This window comes from Protomyctophum parallelum, assembly GCF_964188405.1.
Source record: "Protomyctophum parallelum genome assembly, chromosome: 7".
Lineage (NCBI taxonomy): Eukaryota > Metazoa > Chordata > Actinopteri > Myctophiformes > Myctophidae > Protomyctophum > Protomyctophum parallelum.
Window position 1 is genome coordinate 26,712,979 of NC_139705.1, and position 27,419 is coordinate 26,740,397.

Here is a 27,419-nt window from a genome sequence, read left to right on the forward strand (position 1 = left end):
TCCAACTCTCCATTGAGCTGGTCATTCCTTACAGTAGTGACTTCAGTGCCTTGACTAGTGGAACCCAGATGTGGCGCTCCACCCCCAAAAAATTGCTTTAATCTCCATTCGTCACGTCACATCATCACCGCCGTTACTGTGGCTGCCGCAGTCAACGACGAGCATGCATACATGCACGCACGCACGCACGCACACACGCACACAACAGACCTCTGCTGTTCACCAAGCTGCTTTTGAACAAGCCAAGAGATTACATGGACAGTTGGACACCCCAAGTGTGACAGGGCCTGATCTGATAGAATGTGTAGAGCTAGTGGTTCCCAAAGCTTTCAGGTCGAAACCCAAATGAGAGATTAGACATTAAGCCTGCTGGGACCCAAACTAGTGAAAATAGCTATAGAATATCTATAGAAGCACAGCTTGTGCGTGTCTGTCTGCGGCCCATACATTGGCCCTGGCCCAGTGTTTGGTGTATAGAGCCATTGTTGCCAAACTTTTTCATGTCAAGGACCCCCAAATTGACACTCATTATCCCACGGACCCCCATTTGAAAAGATATGCTAGGGACCCCCCTCCCCCCATAAGAGAAGATTTATTTTACGGCTCTAGCAGTGATTCTCAACCTGTTTAATTTCAAGGACCCCCATTTAATGGCATTTATATCTCTGAGACCCCAATTTATATTGTAAAATCAATGTTAATTTAACTCTGGGAGTGTACAAAATAGAACCAAATGGACTAATGGGTCCATTTGGTTCCAAACTATCATTTAGCTGGGGACCCCCTGGAACTCCATGTCATCTTTCAGTATTTTACAGATTACAAAATTATATAGACTGTAAGCTTTTCAAATTGTCATACATTGAAAAGTGAAAATAGCAATAATCATGACATCACCACATATTTCCGGGTAGATATACCCAGGGGGCAAAGGGGGTTGACCTGCATTTGCCATGACCTCAAAGGTTGTCCACCAGAAATAGTATCTATGACCCCGTAGGATCACAACCTATATGGACAACCCGGTCAATTTTTTGCTGGAAGTCCAATATGGCCGCCGCAATATTGGCCCCTATTAGTTATAATGGGGGGTGAATAGGGCAAAATTTTAAACCAAAACCAAAATCCACGAAACTTCTCAGGTTGATCAATGATATAAATATGAACATTTTTTGTATTGAAAGTTTCCATGAATTTCAATATGGCCGCCACAATATGGCCGCCACAATATTGGCACCCAGAAAATAGGTTTGGCTCTAACTTCTGAACCAGATGAGCTAGAAACGCAAACTCGGTGTCTATTTCATGTTTTCTGACCATGAGAGACTCAATGGAATACCCATTTTCATTATTGGGTGTGTCTGGACCCTTATTGTGCATATTTACAAGATGGTGGCTACCCGAAATAGTGCTTTACCATGATTTCTACCATGATTGTTGACTGTTTTAGCAAACACAAGCAATATTAATCCATTGGCTAAGATTTATGACACAGAAGGGACATATATATTTGACATTGCATATTGTCATTTCCCCTCAGATCCTATGTAGAGTTGTAGGAATGATTTCAGATAAAATCAGAGACCAAAACAATGTATCTTAGAGATTACTTTACTATGGGACTGATACTATGGGATTGAATGGGACTGAATGGGAGTGACAGTCCCATAGTAACAGTACCTCCCATTCACTCCCTCACTCCCATTCAGTCCCATTCAGTCCCATTCACTCTGAATGGGAGTGAATGGGAGTGACAGTCCCATAGTAACAGTACCTACCATTCACTCCCTTTCACTCTGAATGGGAGTGAATGGGAGTGACAGTCCCATAGTAACAGTACCTCCCATTCACTCCGATTCAGTCCCATTCACTCCCATTCACTTTTATTCACTCCCATTCAGTCACATAATAACAGTACACCCCATTCACTCCCATTCAGTCCCATTCACTCCCATCGTGTTAGTCCCATAGTAACAGTACCTCCCATTCAGTTACATTCCCTCCCATTCATGGATGCATGGATGCACCTGGGACGTATCCTCAGTGATGTATCCTGAGGTCAACGGGGTTCCGGGTCTCTCAACATCATACCCCTCACTCAGGCGACCCAGCCGGGGTTGATCAAGTCCCGACTTACGTCCCAGTAGCTATACCCTCAATCAGTCCCACTAGGGAAAAACCAGCGGCACACAATCCGTTGGAACTACTCCAGAACTACTCTGCCAGGGCTGGGAGGTGCACTTCTGGCACATGGAGGGACTAGGCTCTGTGGGTTGTCTCCTGGTCGGGCCCCTCCTACGTCTCACCAGGTCCACTCCTGCTCTCACCAGGAGTAGAGCGAGGACCTGTGCGTTGCATCAGAGTCCCAGCACCAGACAGTTTATTCAGGAGTGGTGGGCATTGGGCAATGGTTCCGCAGGGTCATGGTGCTGCGGTTCCGCTTGCTGCTTGCATGGCCCTCCCAAAGGCCTCACAGAGGGTTGTTGGACTTCATCCTCACAGAGGACACAGGCTGGGGCACTAACCCATACTGCTCACCGGGTGCCGTCTACATTCCGGCTGTCACCCGTCTCTCCGGTGTCACCAGACTATACCTGGTTGTCACATAGTCTATTCCTATGAGTCACTATATAAATAGAAGAACTATAACTAAAAAACATCGCATGGATGCACCTGGGACGTATCCTCAGTGATGTATCCTGAGGTCAACGGTGTTTCGGATCTCTCAACATCATACCCATCACTTAGGCGACCCAGCCGGGAGTGATCAAGTCCCGACTTACGTCCCAGTAGCTACCCTCAATCAGTCCCACTAGGGAAAAACCAGGGGCACACAATCTCTTGGAACTACTCCAGAACTACTCTGCCAAGGCTGGGAGGTACACTTCTGGCACATGGAGGGACTAGGCTCTGTGGGTTGTCTCCTGGCCGGGTACTGTTACCCATAGTAACAGTACCTCCCTTTCACTCCCATTCACTCCCATAGTATCAGTCCCATAGTAACAATACTTCCCATGCACTCCCATAGTATCAGTCCCATAGTAACAGTACCTCCCTTTCACTCCCATTCAGTCCCATTCACTCCCATTCTATCAGTCCCATAGTAACAGTACCTCCCATTCAGTCCCATTCACATTTTATTATGACTTAGGCAAAATAATATGGCCTAAGTCTCCCTCTTGACATAGGCCATTGTTTTAATAGGGTGTAACAGGAAGGCCTTTTACATTAGGGCTCGGGTGATTTTACCAGAGGTGGCCAGCATCACCAGGTGGTGAGTTAGGCCAAAAAAGCAATTTGGCAAAAAATGACTTAGGCAATTAGTTTAATAAGGTGACGATATTCAAAACAGTCAACAATCATGGTAGAAATCATGGTAAAGCACTATTTCGGGTAGCCACCATCTTGTAAATATGCACAATAAGGGTCCAGACACACCCAATAATAAAAATAGGTATTCCATTGAGTCTCTCATGGTCAGAAAACATGAAATAGACACTGATTTTGCGTTTCTAGCTCATCTGGTTCAGAAGTTAGAGCCAAACCTATTTTCTGGGTGCCAATATTGTGGCGGCCATATTGTGGCGGCCATATTGAATTTCATGGAAACCTTCAATACAAAATATGTTCATATTTATATCATTGATCAACCTGAGAAGTTTCGTGGATTTTGGTTTTGGTTTAAAATTTTGCCCTATTCACCCCCCATTATAACTAATAGGAGCCAATATTGCGGCGGCCATATTGGACTTCCAGCAAAAAATTGACCGGGTTGTCCATATAGGTTGTGATCCTACGGGGTCATAGATACTATTTCTGGTGGACAACCTTTGAGGTCATGGCAAATGCAGGTTTCCTAAAAAAAGGGTGGTTTGCCCCCTGGGTAATAACCCTGGCGGCGTCGCATTCGAGCAGTATTATTCATGAACCTGATTTCTGGAAGAAAAGGACATTTGATTGTAATATGGAACCTTATGAAATACTAGTAGACCTAGTTAATTTTCTGGACACTTTATTTTATACAGTGTACTATGTAGACATCCATATAGACATCCGACCTGGCAATACCCTTTTGCATTCAAACAAGACTTCTGAGAAAAGGTCTATCAACGTAATGTTAGCCCAACTGAATTTGTAAATGTGAAATGTAGGGGGGGGGGGGGGGGGGGCAGCGTACCATGCTGGCTGTGTGGGCAGTGTACTGTGTGGGCAGTGTACTGTGTGGGCAGCGTACCATGCTGGCTGTGTGGGCAGTGTACTGTGTGGGCAGTGTACCATGCTGGCTGTGTGGGCAGCGTACCATGCTGGCTGTGTGGGCAGTGTACTGTGTGGGCAGTGTACCATGCTGGCTGTGTGGGCAGCGTACCATGCTGGCTGTGTGGGCAGTGTACTGTGTGGGCAGTGTACCATGCTGGCTGTGTGGGCAGTGTACTGTGTGGGCAGTGTACCATGCTGGCTGTGTGGGCAGCGTACCATGCTGGCTGTGTGGGCAGTGTACCATGCTGGCTGTGTGGGCAGTGTACTGTGTGGGCAGCGTACCATGCTGGCTGTGTGGGCAGTGTACTGTGTGGGCAGCGTACCATGCTGGCTGTGTGGGCAGTGTACTGTGTGGGCAGTGTACCATGCTGGCTGTGTGGGCAGTGTACCATGCTGGCTGTGTGGGCAGCGTACCATGCTGGCTGTGTGGGCAGTGTACCATGCTGGCTGTGTGGGCAGTGTACCATGCTGGCTGTGTGGGCAGTGTACTGTGTGGGCAGTGTACTGTGTGGGCAGTGTACCATGCTGGCTGTGTGGGCAGTGTACTGTGTGGGCAGCGTACCATGCTGGCTGTGTGGGCAGTGTACTGTGTGGGCAGCGTACCATGCTGGCTGTGTGGGCAGTGTACTGTGTGGGCAGTGTACCATGCTGGCTGTGTGGGCAGTGTACTGTGTGGGCAGTGTACCATGCTGGCTGTGTGGGCAGCGTACCATGCTGGCTGTGTGGGCAGTGTACCATGCTGGCTGTGTGGGCAGCGTACCATGCTGGCTGTGTGGGCAGTGTACCATGCTGGCTGTGTGGGCAGTGTACCATGCTGGCTGTGTGGGCAGTGTACTGTGTGGGCAGTGTACTGTGTGGGCAGTGTACCATGCTGGCTGTGTGGGCAGCGTACCAGTGTAACCCAGTGGGGATGCAGTGTGCTCTGGTTATTATAACGGACAGATTGCCATGAAACTTGACAAACGCATTCATGTTCCCCCGAGGATGGACCACACCCCTAGAAGTGACCTCATGACGCTTTGCTGCTCTAGGGTATCGCCATATGTATAGCGTGACTTATTTTTGACAATTAGTCTTGTTTCTCTCTCTCTCTCTCTCTCTCTCTCTCTCTCTCTCTCATTCACGCACACGCACACTCACACACTGCAGGGAGTCTTTCCCCGGATCAACCCCAAGCACAGAAACAATATGAACCAGATCTGTTCTTCCATTCCAGCTTTAATTGTCTCTCTCTCTCTCTCTCTCTTTCTCTCTCTCTCTCAATCTCAGCACATATTGGACAGATTATGGTAATTTTCCATCTTTTACTGCTATTAGGTTATGGTATTAAGCTATGTTTAGTTTTGTCCTCCTTTTCTTCTCTCTGCCTCCTGTGATATTGTCAATGGAGGCATTGGTCTCATTCTTCTTCTGCTCTCCTATGGTCTTGGTTTTGGTGCGTGCATGCTTGCATGTTTATGATTCTTCTTCTGAAATGAAAGCACATTAAAAACATCTCTCTCTCTCTCTCTCTCTCTCTCTCTCTCTCTCTCTCTCTCTCTCTGTGTGTGTCTCTCTCTCTCTACCAGATCTGCTGTCCACCAACAGGTCTTCCATCTTCAGTGGTCACCATGGCCAGCTGTCTCTAAGCTCCGTGTTCCTGGATGAGTACCACGACCGCCTCTTCCTAGGGGGGAAAGATGTCCTCTACTCTCTCACACTGGGACCAGGCAGCACAGAGTCTAAAGAGGTGAGTGCTTCAAACCCCCCCACCCCAGATACAATGTTCCAATCTACACTGTAAAGTCCTACCTCAGACAGGGTACAGATGGAACCAAATGGACCCTCATTTGTACACTCTGACCCCCTTTCCACCGGTTGGTTCCCAATGGGAACCGGTTCAGTTCTTTTTGGTTTGGTGGAAAAAACTAGACCTATATTAAATTGTTTATAGGATCAATACAAGTAAATTAATACATGATAACCTTTCCACAGTAGTAGCTTTTTCATGGTTTCTATTATTTTGCATATTTTCCTACATAATGCCTCATTTGCATATTTAAAAATGTAAAATTTGTAATACAATAAATCATTGTTTCGTGGTGATAACAATCTAATATAGGTATGGTTTTGCACACTCAATTCATAATTAACATTCCAATTTTGGAGCTCTGGCTCATGGACTAAGAACCAAAAAGAACTGAACCGGTTCCCATTGGAAACCAAGCGGTGGAAAAGGGGCCTCTGAGTTAAAGATCCGTAAATCCCCAAGGATCCCTCTTTGAGAACCACTGCTTTACACTATGGATTAGAATGGAATACGGTGGTAGAATATAATGCAGTGAGAGAACAGATTACAAAGCAGTGAAGTAGAATTTAATGGAATAGAATCGAGCATGGTAGGGTTCAAATTGATTGAGATACATTTAGAATAGAATACCATAGAATAAGAATGGAGTGAGATAGAATAAGATAGAATGCTCTTAGAAAGGTTGATTAGAATGGAATAGAGCAGTAGTTGAATATAATAATAAAATAATAATAAAATAGAATAGGATGATTGTGTGTATGTGGGAAAAGTGCCTACAGCCTCACTGTGGTAGAATTAGAAACAGACGTGCTACAGCAAATACACAATTAAGCACCACATGACACAACGACACACTACAATAAATACAAAAATCAGACACCACAAGACACAATAACATAGAAACAGAGCCCCCTTTACATGCTGTACTCCAGTTCCTACTTCAATAGGCTTCAATGTCTTATTTGAGAGGTTATGAGAGGGAGACAGCGTAGGAAAGTGCTCTGTCGAGACTGAATCCAGCACCAGCAGCGGTATGTGTGCAGGCAGACGAGTGGTTTTCTGACCATTTTCTGTCTGTCACAGTAATAGACGCTGGGTGAACAGCGTCGGGGCTATATTGCATCTTTTGTGGCAAAGAACTTAGTTCCACATTCCTGCTGGAGGGTTGTCGACGGGACACACTGGGTAGTTGCAGCTGTGCTGCTATAACGTCTGGCTTTTCCGCATTTACCACATCTTAATAAGAATCACATTTACTGTAGTTAATAGATACGGACAGACACAAGAAACAGCCAGTCGTTATACATACTAGGGCGATGCCCATTGGGAACGCATGCCCCTCAGGTAATGCATTGCATTACCATTAACCCTAAACGTATTTCTAACCTTATTCTCAGTAAAACCAAATAAAGAGTACAAGAACCGCCGCACCGAGTGGTCGGCGTGAGGTTGGCGGGGGAAAAAAACGAGGGCAAGATGGTTTATGGGCGACGGTACCTGTTACCTTCTGTAACAGGCCTCTTATATTTAATGTGCTGGTAAATTATAGGCCTTGCCTTATAATATGTGTACTGATGCAACATGCATAATATTTATATGTGCATATTGTATAGCATATTTCACATTTGTGTTTTGGTAATTTTGTCATTTTACAGTTTGCTGCTGATCTGACCGACTCTGACCGACGATTTTTGAGGCGAGGGGCGCTTGAAATTACATCATATGGCAGCCAAGTCTATGGACTTTTAATGTTTGTTTAGAGCACTTTAAACAACAATTGAATGACAGCCAAAGGCTATGGACTTTTAATGTTTTAGGGCAACAAAACAATCATTGACGATGTGAGACGACAAATGGCCAATATAAATACAGAGGGTGGCTGGGTGCCCCACTTTTTACTTGAGTGAAATGAAGTGATGTTAGAACAGTAAGGTCATACTGAGAACACACATGCAAAGGTTTGGGATCTGGTCTCCTATTGGTCATTTGGTCTAACTCCTCACACACAGTCTGCCAATCTCACCTCTATTCAAGCATACCTCACCTCACGTCTGAATGACCTTTCCAAAACATTTAGATGACTTCATACACACACACACACACACACACACACACACACACACACACATGCACACGCACACGCACACGCACACTGAAACACCTGTAAAACTGTAGCTGGTCATAAATCAGCTCCGCTTACGCTTGGTTTCTCTTAGGCGTCACCTTTCATCTACATGCATATTTGTCATCAAAGAGTTGTCAAACACTGCGTGTTGGAGTGGAAGAATTACAGTCACTCTTCTCTTGGCACGCGACGAAGACATGAGGAATGACTTGGAATTCAGGAGTCAGATCCATTAAGTGCAGTTCAACAGAGTTCCTCTGTCATCAAACAAGGATGAAACACAGGGCTTCTGGCTCTGCAACCAAGGGATTTGATTAGTTTAAGGGGGAGAGTGAGAGGGCGCGAGCGAGGGAAGGTTGAGAGTTAGAGGGAGTAATAGGTGGAAACAGAATTGGCAAAAGGACGAGAAATGGAGAGGAACAGGGACAAGAGGACTTGAGGAGACGAGGCAGAGAGAAAGACTCAGAGGCTGGCATTGATGAAGTTATTGTTGAACCGTACAGTACGGTATACCAACACCCAGATGCATGTGACGTACAGTAACAACAGCAGCTTGAGCAGAGCTACACAGCTGAACCTCATTAGAAGACTTCATTTCACTATAGCTCTATTGTGGAAAAATAATCAGTACTTGAAAGCAGGCCATTTAGTAACTCTAAGATATACAGGAAGCACATTGTATAAACCAAAAATAACCGACATATTATTTGCTCAAACAAGGGATTTCATTTACCTGCTTTCTAGCCAATTGTGTAGCTTCTCCCTTATTACAGTCCATATCAGTTATGCTCCAGTTATCTATAAACATCCATATATTATTACATCAGCTATGTGTATATTCAGCACAGCTGCATACAATTTTACCCTGGTGTGATGATATCTATAGACAGTGAAAGGTACATGTATCACCTTGCCAAAACTAAGCAGAAATCAGACGCCATTGTTTCGGTTGGACACATAAGAAAGATAATACAGCCTTATAGTACCACAACAACCTGAAATGTATGTTAGATCAGTGGTTCTCAATGTGGGGCCCGGGGACCAGCAGGGGTCCGTGACGGGTTTCCATAGGATCACCCAGCTAAATGTGTTAATGTACAGTAGCATCACAAACGGTCAGTTGAAGTGTTAGCAGACAGGTTATTCCTCCTCTGTCCAGGGACTGTTGCTCGCCATGTCTTCCATAACACACTCACTTCTTCAACAGCTTAAAGGAGAATTCCATGCTAGAAGGCTGTCTTACCTTTATTTGTAGTTGTTACGTCCCCACCAAAGAGGTCCAGGTGTTATTTTGTGCAAAAGTGCATTATTGGCTATTTCCCCTAATATAAGCCCTCAATGTGGGTTGGGTTTTTGTGCTAATTCGCTTATTTCCATCATAATAAGTAGTAAAGTGTGCCACTTGGGATACTATTTACATTATGAAGAGAGGATATATTAAAGAAAAATATTTTTCTGCGATAGCCCCATTCAATTCAATGCAATTAATTGAGGGCTTATGGTAGGGGAAATGGCCAATAATGCACTTTTGCACAAAATAACACCTGGACCTCTTTGGCGGGGACATAAAAACTACAAATAAAGGTACAGTAAGAAAGCCTTATAGCATGGAATTCTCCTTTAAGTTAAAAATCCTCGAACCTCGCGTTTGCTTTTTGAGTGACATTTTGGACAGGTTGATGCCTGACTTGAGTGGGTATATAGCATCGAGATTGAGAAAAAAAAGAAAAAGAAAAACAGCTTCCATGTGTTTTTGCTGTTCAGACCTAACAAAACAAATCTGATTCCAATTCGGATATGCCAAAAATCATATTTGTGCTGCCAGTCTGAACATGGCTTCAGTGTTGAGGTTGTGCTTTGTTTGCGAGGTTATACGCAACATCATAAAGAAGAAAACATCAGCCAACATCATAAAGAAAACATACATATTATTTCTGTTTGGAGTGCTTTCTGATCATTTATTCATTTGTCCGTATTAGCTGTGATTTGTTGTGAGCACGTCTTTTGATATTTATTTTCAGAGACTTTACAGGGTTTACATTATTTAGAACTCACGCACACATGGAGATTGTGAGTGCTTTTAAAGCAGCAAGCATTTTCTTTTCTTTTTTTAAATCATTTTAGCAGCAGACCAGCAATGGGAATGCAAAAGGTATTGCGTTTGTCTAATTTCCTCTTTGGTGCACAACGTAATCCACAGTATGTTCACTGGTTTCTACCCAGTGGTAGAAACATTTGCGTCAACATGTCATCCTGCTGTGTGTGCACGTGTGTGCGTGCGTGCGTGCGTGCGTGTGTGTGTGTGTGTGCGTGTGTGCGCTCTCGCGCGCGCGCGTGTGTGTGTGTGTGTGTGTGTGTGTGTGTGTGTGTGTGTGTGCATGTGCGTGCGTTGTGGGGGAGTTGGAGAGAAGGCTGAAACAGGAGGGAGGAGATGAGACAAGGAAAGGAATGAGCAGTTTAAGCACATAGCCAGATCTCGCCCACCTCATCCATTCTTTAATTCCCCTTTATCCTCCTCTCATCCCTCTCTTTCTTGGTATAAATCTGGCTGAACCTCCCCTCCCCTCCCCTCCCCTCCCCTCCCCTCCCCTCCCCTCCCCTCCCCTCCTCAGATAGCTGTGTACAGTAAAAGTGTAATGGAGACAATGGTTGAAAAGTTCTTCCAGTTCAATGCCATGCATCTACCAGAGCCAAACATTGTGAAACGACATTCATTCAGTGAATCCAGTGATGACAGAAGGGTATATATATATATAGGCTGCATATCCACAAGATCTGTTAAAAGCAGGACAGACAAAAGGTGGCAGCCTTTTTTCATCCATCTTTTGTGTTGTTTGTCTTTACTGAGATGGATTATTTAGACACAGGCAGTGTACAGGTAAAGGTCACAATAATATATAGGAGTCATCAAAAGTGTCTTTAGCTATTGCAACGATCAATGGGTGCTTTATCTGCAGGGTACATTTGGTTCCATTTGTACACTTACAAATGAATAAATGAAGACAGGAATTTTGCTGTGTGGGGATTTTTCTGTGTACAGTCTGTCCCACTTAAAATGAACACCAGCGTTACAGATTTATCCAGCATTTGAGCTGATCTGTAGTGTTTTGATGATCCAAGGTTTTTTCTCTAATGAGTATAGGCTTTGATTATGTCACACCCAGCTAGTGTTAAATTAACTATCCTCTGCTTTTATTAGATTACATTGTGGACAGTATTGCTCCAATATGCTTCAGCAGTGTCTTAGCTGTGACGCACTTTGGCTGCATCATTATTATGTTCCTTCCTGATATAATGGAAGTATAAAGTAATTGTATTAAATGTGGTTGAATTCTTTCAATTCTTTGCCTGTTGCCTTTATTCAGTGTGATGCCAATTCTCACTGTACAGCGTTCAATTGTCTCCTATTCAAAGACTCCTCCCAAAACATTTTGAAGATCTATTGGTATTGCCAACTGCAAACAATCGAGCCATTGTGAAATCAATGAAAACCGGGCCTGCCGTCCAAGCCTTCCTCTCATCTGCCCACTAACATTCGGGTGGTGTTGTCCAATCTGGGGCTTATCACCCTCTCTGTAATAAACCTGATCATGAAATGTGTAACGAAGTGCAGTAAAATCAGTAATACAGAGGCTGTGGTTGAATATAAGCCATGGATCTATTAACCCGTTTAGGACTGACACCAGCTTCTACAAATGCCTTCTAAATCATGACAGTTTTCCGAAGTCATGTTTCTATGTCAGTGGTTCTCAAACTTTTTCATGTCAAGGACCCCCCTATGTGGAATTGGCCACCGACCCACATTTGAAAATATGTTGTTTCAGGGACCCCCCAGAAGCAAAGATTTGAGTAAAAAAAATAGCAGATCTACAAGCTCGTAGCGTGGCCCTCGGTGCCGCGCTATGAGCTTGTAGATCTGCTATTTTTCTAAAGTATAACATAATGCTTAAAACAAAAATGGTTTACCGTCCAGAATGGGCTAAACCATTCCAGCACCTCTACCAGCAGTCCTCGTTAAGAACCTCGATCTGAAACAAATCAAATCCGGGAAGAAAATCAACAGCCCTAATTATAATGATATGGGGGGGAAAAAGTCAAATAAATACTGATTAGTCTCATGTAAATGTTCATGTTATGTTGAATATATTCCATCCACTGCACTGGTGCCGATTCACATGAACAGATATGATTGGACTCACAGACGCCACTTTCAGTTATGGTATAAAACGTTCAGAATGATTTAATTTGGCTCATAAACCATGCTTGCAACAAAGACTCTTTCATTTTCTCTGGTTGTGTGGCTCCGTTCTGTGCTGTATACATTATGTCCATTTTTACACCCTCTGAGAATATCAGTGTTATTTTTGGCAGCATTTCTAATTTAGTTTAGTCATAGTCTTTGGAATTAAACATTTAGGTGTAGTCACATTTTAGTCACTTGGAATGTGTTAGTGTTAGTCTAGTTTTAGTCGACTAAATATCATAAGATTTTAGTCGACTAAATCTACAGTTGATTTAGTCGACTAAAATGTATTTTGTCGCGCCTTGAGGCCGTCGTAATGACTGATTTTACACTTTACTACATACTGGATCTGTTGTCCACTAGTCCCTTCCTAACATTTTAGTCTAGTTTGTATTTGTTGACAAAATGGTCAATATATTTAGTCTTAGTTTTAGTCATCATGGCTTGTTTTCATTTAGTTTCCATTTAGTTTTCGCCAGTGAAAAAAGGTAGTCGACGAGCAATTTTCGTCTTAGTTTTAGTCGACCAAAACAACACCCTCTGAGATGAACACTGGCTTTTCTTGTGTGGGGTTGAAAGGGGGAGACGACTTATCCATATGGTAATATGTTGTCCCTTTGACCTATAAATGATGTGATTTGTTGAAATAACAGATTCTGTTGGAATTTGAAACGGCATAATTATAGAATTTAAAGGCTTATATTTCCCACAAAAACAAAATGTACGATTTTGTCGTCTTTCCTTTTTGTTATTTTAATATCCATTGGACGATATGCCCCCAATCTCTTAAGTAATTTTTTTCCCCTCCACGGACATGGGAGAAAACGTATTAGAAAATAAATAATAAACTTAATTCATTTAAAACCTGCCATTGTTAATCCTTCACATAAACAGCCGCACACAAGCTGTCATTGGTCTAAGCTTAAGGCAAGCCCATTGATACCAGCTGTCCCTGGTTGCAATTCAGTTTTTGTTTAAACTTTAGAGGAAATGGTTAATGACACAGGAAACACCATGGCTAAATACTACTCGTTCCACACCCCCACAGGGAGTGTCGAGTCGGTCAAACCGAGTCGGTCAAACCCACAGTTGTCCAGAACCGCCACAAAAGGCCTCTGCCTAGGTTCTGGACAGGGCCCCTGCCCAGGCTCTATACTGTATGGAGCTGGCCTCTTCAGACATCACAACACTCCATATTTGGGCATGTCTGACACGGGTACAACAGGTATTGCATAGCCGGGTGGGGCATGGATCTCCAACTTCCATCGTTACCGACTCACTGCTCTACAGCCAAGCACTGGTCTAACAATACTAATTATAATACCTCGGTTTTATTTTTGAGGGGCTCTAGCACCTCCTATATTTAGCTATAGTGTAGATTCCAAACATTAAATTCCCATTGACAATGAATGGAGAATGATAAGAGCGCCCCTCACTTCACACGGGTGTGATTTTGCTAAATACTCAGTTGCTTTACATAGTGGGGACATTTATTTTCCATGCGTCGTGGACAATGCGATTTATGTGGAAACCTACAGTGACAGAGATGATAGCAGGTCATAGTTTAGATGGGTCCAGATTCATATCAGTCAGGCATTTCACTGCTTTTCACTGATTTGCACCGTTGCAAGCCAGGCTTCACAGCATATAAATCTCACTCAGGAATGCATAAGAATGCTTTCTTGTTTACACTGGTTCAATGATATCAGCCATAAAGAACGCCACAGATGACTTGGTTTAATTCATGCTATACGTGTATCTAGCCAGAGATTAGACCATCCCTGATTTAATTTTAAATAAATATCAGTGAGGCATGTTTTAGATGTACAGTGTGTGACGTGTCTGGATGATTTACACCATTTTAAGTTGGTGAGCCAGGCTTTTAACAGAGCCTGAGTTATTGTGACTTAAATCAATGTAATGTGTGCTACTTTGAAGAAAACGTTGACTCAACGCTACGCTATCAATGCATGCAATCTGACTGAAACATATGGACGTTGACATCATTATGTTCTGACTCGGTCTCGTACCTACTGCATTGCATCACCTTTGTACTCCGAATCTCACAGTATGGAACATCCGCCTGGGTTTTGTAAATGTAATGACCTCTGTCAGTTCCACCACAGATGACTGAGTTCCAGTGATTGAGACCATTGGTTTCAGACAAATATAATGCATATTTGTGCATATACTGTATAATCCATTGGCTATAGCAGGCATGACACACATATATATTTTATCCCCATCGATTCCTACATGCCAGGTTTTACTACAGTAGTATTAAGAGCGCATCCTGTCCGTCGCTCAATCGGGTCCCCAACTAGCATGCGAGATGATAATATGCTAACCAGAGTGATGCGCCAGCCTTTTAGTGCCATCATACTTTATCTCATCTCACCAAATCAGAGGATATATAGTCCGCTGAAGATCACGGCTATTATTATGGGACTATGATCGGATGAGCGTTTTTCAACTGTTTTTGTTTATCTCTCGTTCGTTTCAAGATGGATGCCGTTGGCAGCTAAGAGATAATCTTTGAACACGTCAAAAGAGTCGGACGTCTCCAGACTACTTTGTAATTGCACCCGCTAAAATCCGTTCACTTCCTTGTTTACAGCCCGACAAAACCGTCTATTCTCTCTGAATCTACGTCGCTCTCCATGGTTCTGATCAGAACGACGATATTAACGCTTCTAGAGAGAGATGAGACTTGACAGCGCAAGGTCGTAACGGAACATTATACCTCCCGGTTTAGAGGGGGAAATGGAAGGCGGGGCTTTTCAGAGTAAAATCTGCCTCATCTGCTGGGCACTCTAGCGCCTTTATTCTGAAAGATTCATGGGCAAAAAAGGTGTTAACAATATGTCCCAGTCCCATTGTTTGCCATCACAATGCCATTTGATTATAAATGTGTTCTTACTGTAGGTCCTGTAGGCCCTGTTGCCATGGTGAACTCACACAACATACTGTATACACACGTGTATGAGACTCAAAAAAACAACACTAAACTCCTACTTTTTGCAGCAACTTCAAAGTCTCTTTGATTAACTGCATCTGCTAAATGCCTAAACTGGTAATTGTACAATCAGATAACTTTTTATACTTACTGTATTTGCTTATTCTTTTGAAACTTACCTCAGTTTTGATCTACCTTCTCTGAATCCATTATGACTTAATGTAAGAGATCAGCTTTGAAATGCAGATACATATTTCATTAATGTAACGAGGTGGAATGGATTTCCTGAGTTTAGGAGAAGTTACCCTCCACTGCATCACTGCAGTGGAGAGGCCTGGCTAAAGCACTTCCAGACCTTAATATCGCAGCGTTTATGGCTACAAGGCTCCGGATAAAGATGACCACATGTCAGAGATGTAGGTCTTTAGCCAGGATTTAGACAAGCTTAAGGCTGTATTAGACCATTCTGGGCGGGAACCCTTTTTGGTGTTTAAAGCATTATGTTACAGTATGCTTTAGCTATTTAAAAATAGCAGATCTACAAGCTCATAGCGCGGCACCGAGTGCCACGCTACAAGCTTGTAGGTCTGCTATTTCTTTTTAAATCGTGAAAATGTGGCCCAAATGTTTGAATATATTCTTTCAGAGCGAACGTTTTTAACTAAAATCTTTGCTTCTAGGGGGGAAGCAAAGAAAACTGTCAAGGCATTTGTAGAATCGTCCTCAGGTCAAAATGGGTTAAGGCTGTATTAGTCTGCCCATTTAAGGCGGCCATGATAAAGTGTGATTTATAACGTGGGAGATAAATCTGTCACAAACTTTTAATGCTGATATGAAAGCCTGTACATTATGAGCAAGGAGACCTGGGAGGTCTGAAGAGTTTCATTGGCTCTGATTCTCCAGCACAATATTCATATTGTCTCTCATTTTGATGCTGTGTTTCACTTTGATACACTTTGAAACCACACACACACACACACACACGCACACGCACACGCACGCACACGCACACACGCACACACAAAGCCAAAGAAAAGCGTGTTCCCTAGTGAACCAAACAAGGATGCATTGTTTTAGATCTGCTCTGTGGTAGTCAATACAAACTCTAATGCACTTTTTGGCACTAAATATTACATATTTGACTAAATTAGATCTGCTCGTCATGGACAATTTAATTTAAATTTTCTTCCGGAGAGACTTACTGTAGATTAATCCATTCGTTTTTGTTTTCATGTACTGATGCTGAGAGTAAGTACAGTTGGAATATTGTGCGTGGGTGCATGCATGCGACACACACACGCATGCACGCACGCATACACGCACTAAACTAAACTAAATGTTGACAGATCACTGTACACTGCACAGTCACTGTCAGCATGCACATAAGGTACATGGTCAAGGAAAATCTATACAATGAGCCAATGGAAGGAAATTCCATATGAAGGGCTAATAGATCTCCATTTTCCATGTGGTAAAGGTGGATAGTAGCATTTACTTCCAACATACTTTTTGGAAACTAAATACTTGGAGAGATTTTTTGCTCATTAAAGAACAATTCCGTTTTCATTTGCAGGTGTTGCGGTTGAAAAGCAGCGTGTCATTCTGTTCCATTGTCTCAGACAGGGCCTGCGGTACATAATTATGTATATAAATTAAATACCATATCAGATTGGGTATTTCCTAATCATGGGCAATTTGGTTTCTACTGAAAGTGTGAAATCTGTTCCATACAGTGTATTCTCTCTGACATCAACCTCCCTCAGACAGAACATATGCTTGGTATTAAACGCTTATTTCGTAACTAATACTTAGAGAGAGGTTATCCTAATCAAGGGAACAATGTCTTTTATATTTCCTCGTGGCGAGCCTGTAGTGTGAAATTCCATTCCATTGTCCCCGGCCAAAATCTAATTAAACGCTTATCTGACCATTCACCTTTGCTCCTCGTTGAGTTGGTGGAACGGAACACCGAACTGTACTGTACGGGGGATTTCCACCGTGGAGATCTGTATTGTTGAAAAGAGATTATTGTAAAGGCCAGATTAGCCTTGTGTGTAGATCAGGGCTTTTCAACCCTTTTCATATCAAGGTCCATTATTTATTCGGCACGGACCACCATTTTGATGGGATATAGCATCTCAGACCAAAGACAAAGATTCTAGAATATAGAATCCATCATACTATGATGGTAGCCTACTATAGGAGAGACAACGGGCGTCAATCAAAATATAAATTATTCTACATTCTGTAATTGTATATTCTGGATTGTTTAGACTTCTTGTAAATTAACTTTGCAGATGTTTAAAGGAACACTTCACCACTTTTCAACCTATCTTCATATAATAGGTCCTCATTAATAATCATGATAAAATGGCACGATCTTTTTCCACTCAGTCTGTGTCTCATAGGAGGGCTGTGGGCAGTTTAGAAACCGTCTTCCAGTAATATCATCATTAGGCAGATTATTTTTTAAACAAGATTTTTTTTACAAAATCGCATTGCAACTTTTCAGGACTAGAAAGCCTGCAGTTTTTATTAGCTTGTATTCTCCATCGATGATGTCACTGGAAGACGGTTTCTGAACTGCCCACAGCCCTCCTATGAGACACAAAACATTGCGCCATTATTTTCAAGATTATTAGTGAGGACCTATTATATGAAGATAGGTTGAAAAGTGGTGAAGTGGTCCTTTAACAATAATTTGGTGGTCCCCGGACCACTGGTCGAGAACCACTGGTATAGATGATCTATTTATTGGTTTGGTGAAGAAGAGCTTTCTGTCACCCAACACTGGAGCGTCTCTTGTAACTTGTCGGTGTACAGTTTTTGTTATGCTTGCAGAACTGATACTGTACATATTTGCTATAATCTCCCCTGAGATAAATTCCCTGCTAATTTTTATGGCTTGCTGCGTATGATGTGCATGCAGCTCAGCCCATAAAGCCTGTGTTGCTTTAATTCCACATTGCCGTGATTAAAAGTGGCTGCTCAGCAATGCTGCCAACATTGTGAAGTCCTTAATCATGTTCATGTCTTTTAACATTTCAATGTATTTCATTCTCCATCTCTCTCCTCCTCCTCCTCCTGTTTGGTTGCCTCTCTGCCATACATTCTGTCTTTCTTTGTCTCTTTGTCTTTCATTTATTTTCCGTATTGTTTCCGCTGCTGTTTTCTATAATGGTGTTTCATTAAAAAATATTGAAACATGACAAGTTATGACTATTTCTCTCTCTCTCTCTCTCTCTCTCTCTCTCTCTCTTTGGTGTTCATTGCTCTTGCCCTCCCATTGTTTTTGCTGCTGTTCTCTTTTTGTAATATGTTTCACATTATAACATATTAAAAAGTGACATGTTATGACTCTTTCCCCCCATTGTATTTCTGTTTTCACAGATCTACTGGCCACCCTTACCTGGTAACAGAGAGGACTGTGTTCTAAGGGGAAAGGAACGACAGGTTAGTGTCTGAGGGCTCAATCATTCAATCATCTTCCTTCCCACTAAGACTGAAATTAAAACTAGTTGGTTCATTTATGGTCCACTTGGTGCCACAATGTTCTGAATGTCCACATGTGGAATGTTGCCTCTAGCAATCTATCCAGACTGGTCTTTACTATAAGACAGCCTCGTCAGATGGTTTAGTGTTGTGTTATGTACTGTATAGTGCTGACACTTTGCTTTTCCTAGCCTGCAGCCTCTACTCCCCCGACACACACACACACACACACACACACACACACACACACACCCTCCCTAGGTACAGTAAATGACTATACAAAGTATTTAATGTGCCAGCGAAGCGAGGGCAGAGGGAGTCTCCTTCCTCTTTATAATGAATTAGTCAAGAGAAAAACAAGTGCACGACGAGAGGGCTTAGTCTTAATGATGGTGATGAAGTCTTTGATGGTGTCTATCAGCAAGATGTGATGAAAGCCTTAATCTTAATGAATAGAGAGAAAGTGAGTGAGAGCAATGACAAAGAAAGGAAGGAGAGATGACTTGAGACGAAGTGAATGAAGGATATGATAGACAGATAGAGGATGGATGGATTTTTCACTCTAGACTAGAGTGTATGCGCGTGACATCATCATCATACCTAGAAGTTATGCGGGAACACCATGATTGACAAAAATTACTTTCTGGCCTTGACAGCCCATACAGTACATCCAAATAGAAAAGTCCCATCTGATTGCAATTAACGACGGTAAACTCACTTTGCCACTCGGTCTTGCCAGTCACTTTATGCATGCGCATACCCATACCATTGAAGAGTGAAGGGGGAGATTAGAGGGCTGAAGAGGTTTTGACAGCACCAAGAAGGAGGGATGAGAGAGATGAGGGAACAGAATAAAAGGAGGTGAGAGTGTTGTAATGAAGTGTAATAAAACAACACGAGGGAGGGGACGGAATGTCTTTAGAGATCAACTAATGAAGACAGGATGAGAGATAAAAGCAGTGTTTACCCCAAGACATGTGAAGAGAGAGAGAGAGAGTGAAGGAGAGAGAGAATGAAAGTGAGAGCTATACGGAGAGAGAGAGAGAGAGAGTGCTGTCGTAAAGGAGATGGAAGTGAAGTCGGTACTTTGATGTGTTGAATCATTAGCTTCATCAAACGGTGCTAATTACTGTGACGCATGCACGCACACGAGCATGCACGCACGCACACGAGCATGCACGCACGCACACGAGCATGCACGCACGCACACGAGCATGCACGCACGCACACGAGCATGCACGCACGCACCACAGTAGTGAAGAGACCACAGGGGTTCTAACAGTAGGGAATCTGTTCCACTGCTCACAGTGACAAGATGAAGACGACTAATGGTCAGACTGCCCACTGCATCTGGTATGGGTTAGAGTGTGTGCGTGTGTGTGCGTGTGTCCTCCCTGTTTGAAGTGGCAGGTGAGCTGTAGGTATCTGATATCAGCTTTATTGAGTGTTTCCTCTTGATGTCCCCCAAAGAGCTAGGTGTGTGTGTGTGTGTGTGTGTGTGTGTGTGTGTGTGTGTGTGTGTGTGTGTGTGTGTGTGTGTGTGTGTGTGTGTGTGTGTGTGTGTGTGTGTGTGTGTGTGTGTGTGTGTGTGTGTGTGTGTGTGTGTGCGCAAGTCCATAGGGGAGAGGAGCAGTCAGAATGTATTATAGGACGGCTCTTAAAACAGCCACTCTGTAACTCTATCTAACTTGTGCCAAAGGACCTATAAAGTGACCTATAAAGTGTGTGTATGTGTTTGTTTGGGTTATAGATAAAGAGGTTTGTCTGCTTGCGTTATGCTGCACAGCCATCTCTGTGCATTCCTGCACGCCTTGCGTGTTATATACAGTCTGCATGGGGCTTTAGTCACGTTATGGATAGATCACTGTTGTATCCTCCATAGTGCACCAGTTCGATACACACGCACACAGCCACACACGCACGCACGCACGGATACGCATGCATTTACAAAGTCGCAATCACACGGACACATTAATGCATAATGCATGCTTGCAGACAGATATATGTACGTATGCACACACACACACACACACGCGCACGCGCCAGCGCGCGCGCACACACACACACACACACACACACACACACACACACACACACACACACACACACACACACACACACCTTTCATCGTTGGAGTGTTTGTTCTGTGTGGGACAGATGTAACCTTGCTGGAGAAAAGCAGTGCAGGTCAAATGGAATGCTTTACATTGTACTTATACTGTGTTGGTTCACACATGGAAAACATTGCACAGTTTATGGTCCAGCATTTTCCAGACGGACAGCGAGTGAGAGACAGAGCAGAGAGATGGAGATGAGAGAGGGGCAGAGGGGAAGTGAGACGGATGGATTTAGAGAACATACTAATAATTCAACATGTGAATGTATACTGTATATTCCCCTGAGAGAGCAAGACAAGACACGTACATGCAGGTCAGTACACACTAGGGCTGTCCCCGACTAAGGATTTGTATAGTCGACTGATAGATTAATAAATTTGCTGTTAGTCGACTAATAGTCGACTGAGCAAAAAAAAGTTTTTTTTTTTTCTTTTTTCTTTTTTTTTCCCCCAATTTTTTTTATATAAAAATACAATATTTACAAAAATATACAAAAATATTGTATTATTCCACTAGGTCTGTGGGGGACATAAACACATTTGAACATTCTGACTGTTCAAATCTTTTTTTTTAACAACTGAGAGGCTTGTCATTAGCCAGATGTAGCACAGCAGGTGAGATTGAGATTCTGGAGTCTATCAGGCCAGCGCACTGTGCGATTCAAGTCACAGGCAGTGGCACATTGCCACACAGGCAGACACACTCCACATGCACATTGGAGATTTGAACAGTCAGAATGTTCAAATGTGTTTATGTCCCCCACAGACCTAGTGGAATAATACAGTATTTTTGTATATTTTTGTAAATATTGTATTTTTATATACAATTTTTTGGGGCATTTTTTTGATTAACATCGACTAAGAGGTGGTCAGTCGACTGAGACCCGTTCCGATCGATTAGTCGACTATTCGACTAATCGAGGTCAGCCCTAGTACACACACGCGCTCACATCTTACCATAATACATATTCTTTATTAAATAATGCTTGTATAGGTCTGCTGTTTTTGAAAAATCGTGAACATGTGGCGCAAATCTTTGATATTCTTTCAGAGCGAACGTTTTTAACAATCTTTTAACAAATCTTTGCTTCTGTGGTGTCCCTGGAACAACATATTTTCAGATGGGGGTCTGCAGCCAAATGCAGATAATTCTGGGGGTCCTTGACATGAAAAAGGTTGAGCACCACTGACATAGAAACATAGTTTCTGTTTTTAGAATCTAGAATCTAGTCTAAATGGGTTAGCCAGCCTAACCCTAGCCTATGCTTTTCTGGGCATAGAAGGGCGGAACAAACTAGCGCTGGAAACGGACGCCAGCTCCCTATTGGTTCACCAAGCTGCGTTACCTAAATATATTAAATCAAGCTGCACAAACGCACGCACGCACGCATGTGATCACGCACGCACGCGTGCGCATACCTACAGACCTGCACGCACGCACACATCAACCCCTTGTTTAAACGTGAAAAAAAATAACAAGTAGAGATTGAAATACAGCATGTTCCATTTGGCAAACGCATCACTATCCAGATGGCTTACAGTATGAACACTGCATTTCTGTTCCTGTCTCTAGACTATAGAACCCCTGATAATTCCAACCTCAGACCCCCACTGAGTTCATCTCACAGCGTCAGCTACCAGACTATTAAACCTATAGGATTATGTACAGTACAACTACAGTATTTGGCAGGCAGGCATGTCCAGATTGCCGTACATTTGTGTCTCATATATACTCTGGTCTGTGGAGCGACGTGTTCTTTATGGATCTTCAAAATTTGTTCCATATTTTCTAATGGGAAAAATCCACCATGTGAGATGAAAGAGCTCACAGAGACCATGTGTGTGTGTGTGTGTGTGTGGTCATTCCTCCTGGCTATGTGCTCCTCTGCTGGAATTCAAGCTAAATGTTGATCAGTGCACTGTGAAATGTCAATTTAAATCTAAGATGAACCCTTTCAGATCTAAACGAAGACCCTGGATTGTACTAGGATCCCACAGCTAACTGAAGTTTACTTTTCAGTTTGATGTGGTTTATTTGGTCCGTCATTTTATGATGTGCGTGTCAGTCGAGTCAGTCATCAGCGCAGGAAGAAAGTGATTCAAAATGTCAAGATGATGACAAAACCAGAGATGAAAATACAAATGAGTGGTTTTGTACGAGTCAGAAGGAGGAAACGCTGTAATGCCACTTGTGAAAACTTCTCGACTCGACTCAAACAAAAGTAATTACTTTGGCATTGTAACAAGATATTGCCTGGAGATGTTTTTCTCTTCTGAAAAGAATCATATTTGCAGGTGGAGCGAAATGCCTTCACGGCGTACGACGGACGTCGCGACGTATATTTTTCCGTCGCAACGTATATTCGAGTACGTCCTGGCGTAAATATCAATTCGTCCCGGCAGAACGGACTCGTCGCGGCTATATCTACCCGTTTGCGACCTAGTAGTTTGACTATTCTTTTACGTCGCGACAGAACGGGACACGTCACGGCTATATCTACCCTTCTCGACGTAAAAGGTAATTCGTTGTGGCGTGTGTGGACTCGTCGCAACAGAACGGAACTCGTCGCGGCTATATCTACCCGTTTGCGACGTAATAGTTTGACTTTGTTATATGCCCGGTGCGCGGTGCCCTGCGCGGTGCCCTGCGCTGCCCTACGCCCACCGCGTGCACCTTGCCGGTCCGCCCTGCGCCCTGTGGCCTGGCACGTGTGCACGTGTGCCAGGCCACCGCGTGCACCTTGCCGGCGGAGCCCTTCGCCGTCCCCAGGCGACCCTGCGTTCCAGAGCTGTCACCCATGCCCACCGAAAATAGCAGATCTACCAGCTCCTCTCCTACATACGGGATGGCCCGACCCGCGTCTGTGGACCCCTGGGGGGGTGTGTGTGTGAGCGTCTGAGCTCCTATCTGTGTGCCTCCCCCCCCCCCCCACCCCATGTGGACCCTTGCAGGGGGGGGGGTCGGGGGGTCCCCCTATGCACTTTGTGTAGATGCTGCGTATCGCCTCATACTGAAAAAATTACTATTTTACGCACAGCGCAAGGCAATATGTGATTACGATCGTCCTTCTGGGGGGGGGGGGGGGGGGGTGGCTGGCCTACACAATAGATAACCTACCCTGGCCAACACAATAGATAACCTACAAGGACATATGAATTTAATTTATATACACGGCTATATTAATTTAGCCGATCATCAAAGCTCACCGCGCTCGTATAGCGCATTGACTGTCTGTCTGTCTGTCTGTCTGTCTGTCTGTCTGTCTGTCTGTCTGTCTGTCTGTCTGTCTGTCTGTCTGTCTGTCTGTCTGTCTGTGTCTCAATGACTTGCCTTAGGCGGATAGGGGGGGGGGGGGGCAGTTCTATAGGCAAGGGCAGAAGGTTCCTATAACGACAGTGGGTGCGTGCCCACCTTAGAGTAGCCTATATATTTTAAGGCACCCGCCCCGCAACTTATTATTATTGGCTTATTATTTTGCCACCAGCGGAGTTGACGGTTGACGCCGTTGTCTAGTATAGACTATAGGCCTGTGCCAGGATGATTTTAAATAAATATGTCTCTGTCTCTGCGTCTCTAGAGCTATAACATATATACTGTAGCACACATCATGTGTGACACATGTGCACACACACACACACACACACACACACACACACACACACACACACACACACACACACACACACACACACACACACACACACCGAGTACTAAGTATAAGTAGCATATAGGGTACGGCTCTAAAAACATTAAATACTGCGGGAGCATTACACTAAACAAAGTTGGATTTGTACATTGCAGAAACGTAACATAACGTAAGTGTTCTTATTATTGTCCGTCTGGGTTTTATAATGCAGTGTGAGTCCGCTCCGCGATAGCCGATCTGCAAGCTCACAACGCGTTGCGCTGATTGACAGTGCACGTGCAGCAGCTACTGTATAAAATTATATTTAAGTAGGCTACTTTTTTGTGTGACGTCTGTGTGTTATTGACTTCTTGTTCCTTAATGTGCAGGTTTATCAGAGCGATATAGTGCAGCTGTGAGTGAGTAGGCCTATAGCTGCTGCTGCTGCGTCCGTGCACCAATAGAGCGACCGCGGCAGCGGCACGTATGCTTGAAATATTAAATAAAAATATGTTGGGCTTCCGGGCGTCCGTTTCTGGACTGTACCAACGGGCTTAGGGCCGGACGGTCCCTTAACTCCACGGGCCCCTATATTTTAGGCCCGTGCAGGGCTCTAGTGTGTGTGTGTGTGTGTGTGTGTGTGTGTGTGTGTGTGTGTGTGTGTGTGTGTGTGTGTGTGTGTGTGTGTGTGTGTGTGTGTGTGTGTGTTAAATGTGGTCATTTAAATGTAGGCCTATTATATACACGCACCATACAAGCACCTATATTATATAATGTGTTATACAAATGGGCAATCAACATATAGCAGCACCCCCCACCAGCAGATGTATATAAACATGGAATTGCGCTATGATATTAAAATGGACTGAGCTGTGATTGTGCCGTACTGCGCCGGCCGGTGGCCACTGGCCTATTCTGCCAGTATAAATGCATTATCATGCCTGTTGGTGAAATATAAACATCTAAAATGGTTCAGTAATAATTAGCATAAGTTATTATTAACGAAAAACATCTAATACTATTTTAAATTGGTCTAATAAAGTTAGTAACTAATCAGAAGCAGCAACCATTTTGTTTCAAACAACTATAGACCAATAAAATAGTAGGCTAGTATTTATGTTTTTCGTTAATAATAATACATGCTAATTATTATTGAACGGTAAGTACGCTGGTATGTACGCTAAGGTACACTATAAGCTTGTAGATCTGTTTATTTTAGTCAGAATCTCGTGTGTGTATGTGTGTGTGTGTGTGTGTGTGTGTGTGTGTGTGTGTGTGTGTGTGTGTGTGTGTGTGTGTGTGTGTGTGTGTGTGTGTGTGTGTGTGTGTGTGTGTGTGTGTGTGTGTGCGCGCGCACACACATCACATGTGCACACATGTGTGCTATATGTTATAGCTCTAGAGACGCAGAGACAGACATATTTATTTAAAATCATCCTGTCTCGCACGGCATATAGAGCCAATGAACGGAGCATACACCCCCCCCCCCCCCCCCCTCTCTCTCTCTCTCTCTCTCTCAGCACACGCTGTGCTGTGATATCAATCAGACGCAAATGATCATTGAGTAACGTTAGCTCTGACTCGCACATTATGTGAGATCACATAAAAGGCCTTTAATATAGCCACAGATCATATAGGAATAGGCTTGGGCACTACCCTACCATCTCTCTATAGTGGGGCACCGACGATCTGCAAGCTCACAACGCGCTGCATGTGGACGCAACACTTGGAGCTTGTAGATGCGCACCACAGATCATACAGGGCGTGTGTTCCAGCTAACCCTATAGCATAACACACACACAAGCAACAGTATAGACATCTATTCATCATTATTTATTTCAAATCAAAATACAATGTAATGCTGCACCACTGTCATGAAGTTCGCACGCACACGCACACGCGACACACACACACACACACACACACACACACACACACACACACACACACACACACACACACACACACACACACACACACACGTTTGCTTTCATTCGCTGTATGATACATTAGGCGATATAGACCCGCTGCGGCCCAGCGATAATCAACCGCTGTCCGCTGCGATGCGTGAGCTTGTAGATCAGATGCCGACAGACAGACAGACAGACAGACAGACAGACAGACAGACAGACAGACAGACAGACAGACAGACAGACAGACAGACAGACAGACAGACAGACAGACAGACAGACAGACAGACAGACATGAAATGAAATGGTTCAATAATAACACACACGAGATTCTGACAGAATGCGGCGGCATGCTTAAAATAAACAGATCTACAAGCTTATAGTGTACCATAGCGTATACATACCAGCGTACTTACCGTTCAATAATAATTAGCATGCATTATTATTAACGAAAAACATAAATACTAGCCTACTATTTTATTGGTCTAGTTCAGTTGATTGAAACAAAAGTCATGGAATTCAATTGCCTACATTCAGTATAGGCCTGGTTTTGATATAATGATGCAGGGAGATTTTCTGAGCCAGTCCGTGCCATGTCATTTTTTCAGATTAATATTTAAATCTTTAGTTGGAAGAATGCAATAGCATATCATAAGTGTTGACCATAATGGGACGGTTGGAACCAAATGAACCCCCGACGGCCGGCGCTATTCAGCTATAAGGCCTATAAACGATATGGCCATACAAATATGGTTATGTGGTGGTCTGTGACATGTCTGCGTGCGTGCGTGCGTGAAAGAAAGACAGAATACGACGCAATGACATGTCAAATTGTCAATTGTAGATCAGCTGCTTGTTATTTAAGTAGGCTAATATGAAGGCAGCGTCTCCGCAAACGTGGACAC

General features: G+C 43.5%; 1 protein-coding gene across 3 annotated transcripts in view; it reads left to right on the forward strand.

Annotated features, from left to right (window-relative positions):
- The window catches only part of sema3bl (sema domain, immunoglobulin domain (Ig), short basic domain, secreted, (semaphorin) 3bl), a 98,190-nt gene that overhangs the window by 22,209 nt on the left and 48,562 nt on the right, over positions 1 to 27,419 (forward strand). For all 3 annotated transcript variants that reach the window (XM_083770167.1, XM_083770169.1, XM_083770168.1), the window contains 2 exons: positions 5,826 to 5,986; positions 18,761 to 18,823. In XM_083770167.1, coding sequence (XP_083626293.1) covers positions 5,826 to 5,986; positions 18,761 to 18,823 — 224 coding nt within the window. The remainder of the gene's footprint in view (positions 1 to 5,825; positions 5,987 to 18,760; positions 18,824 to 27,419) is intronic.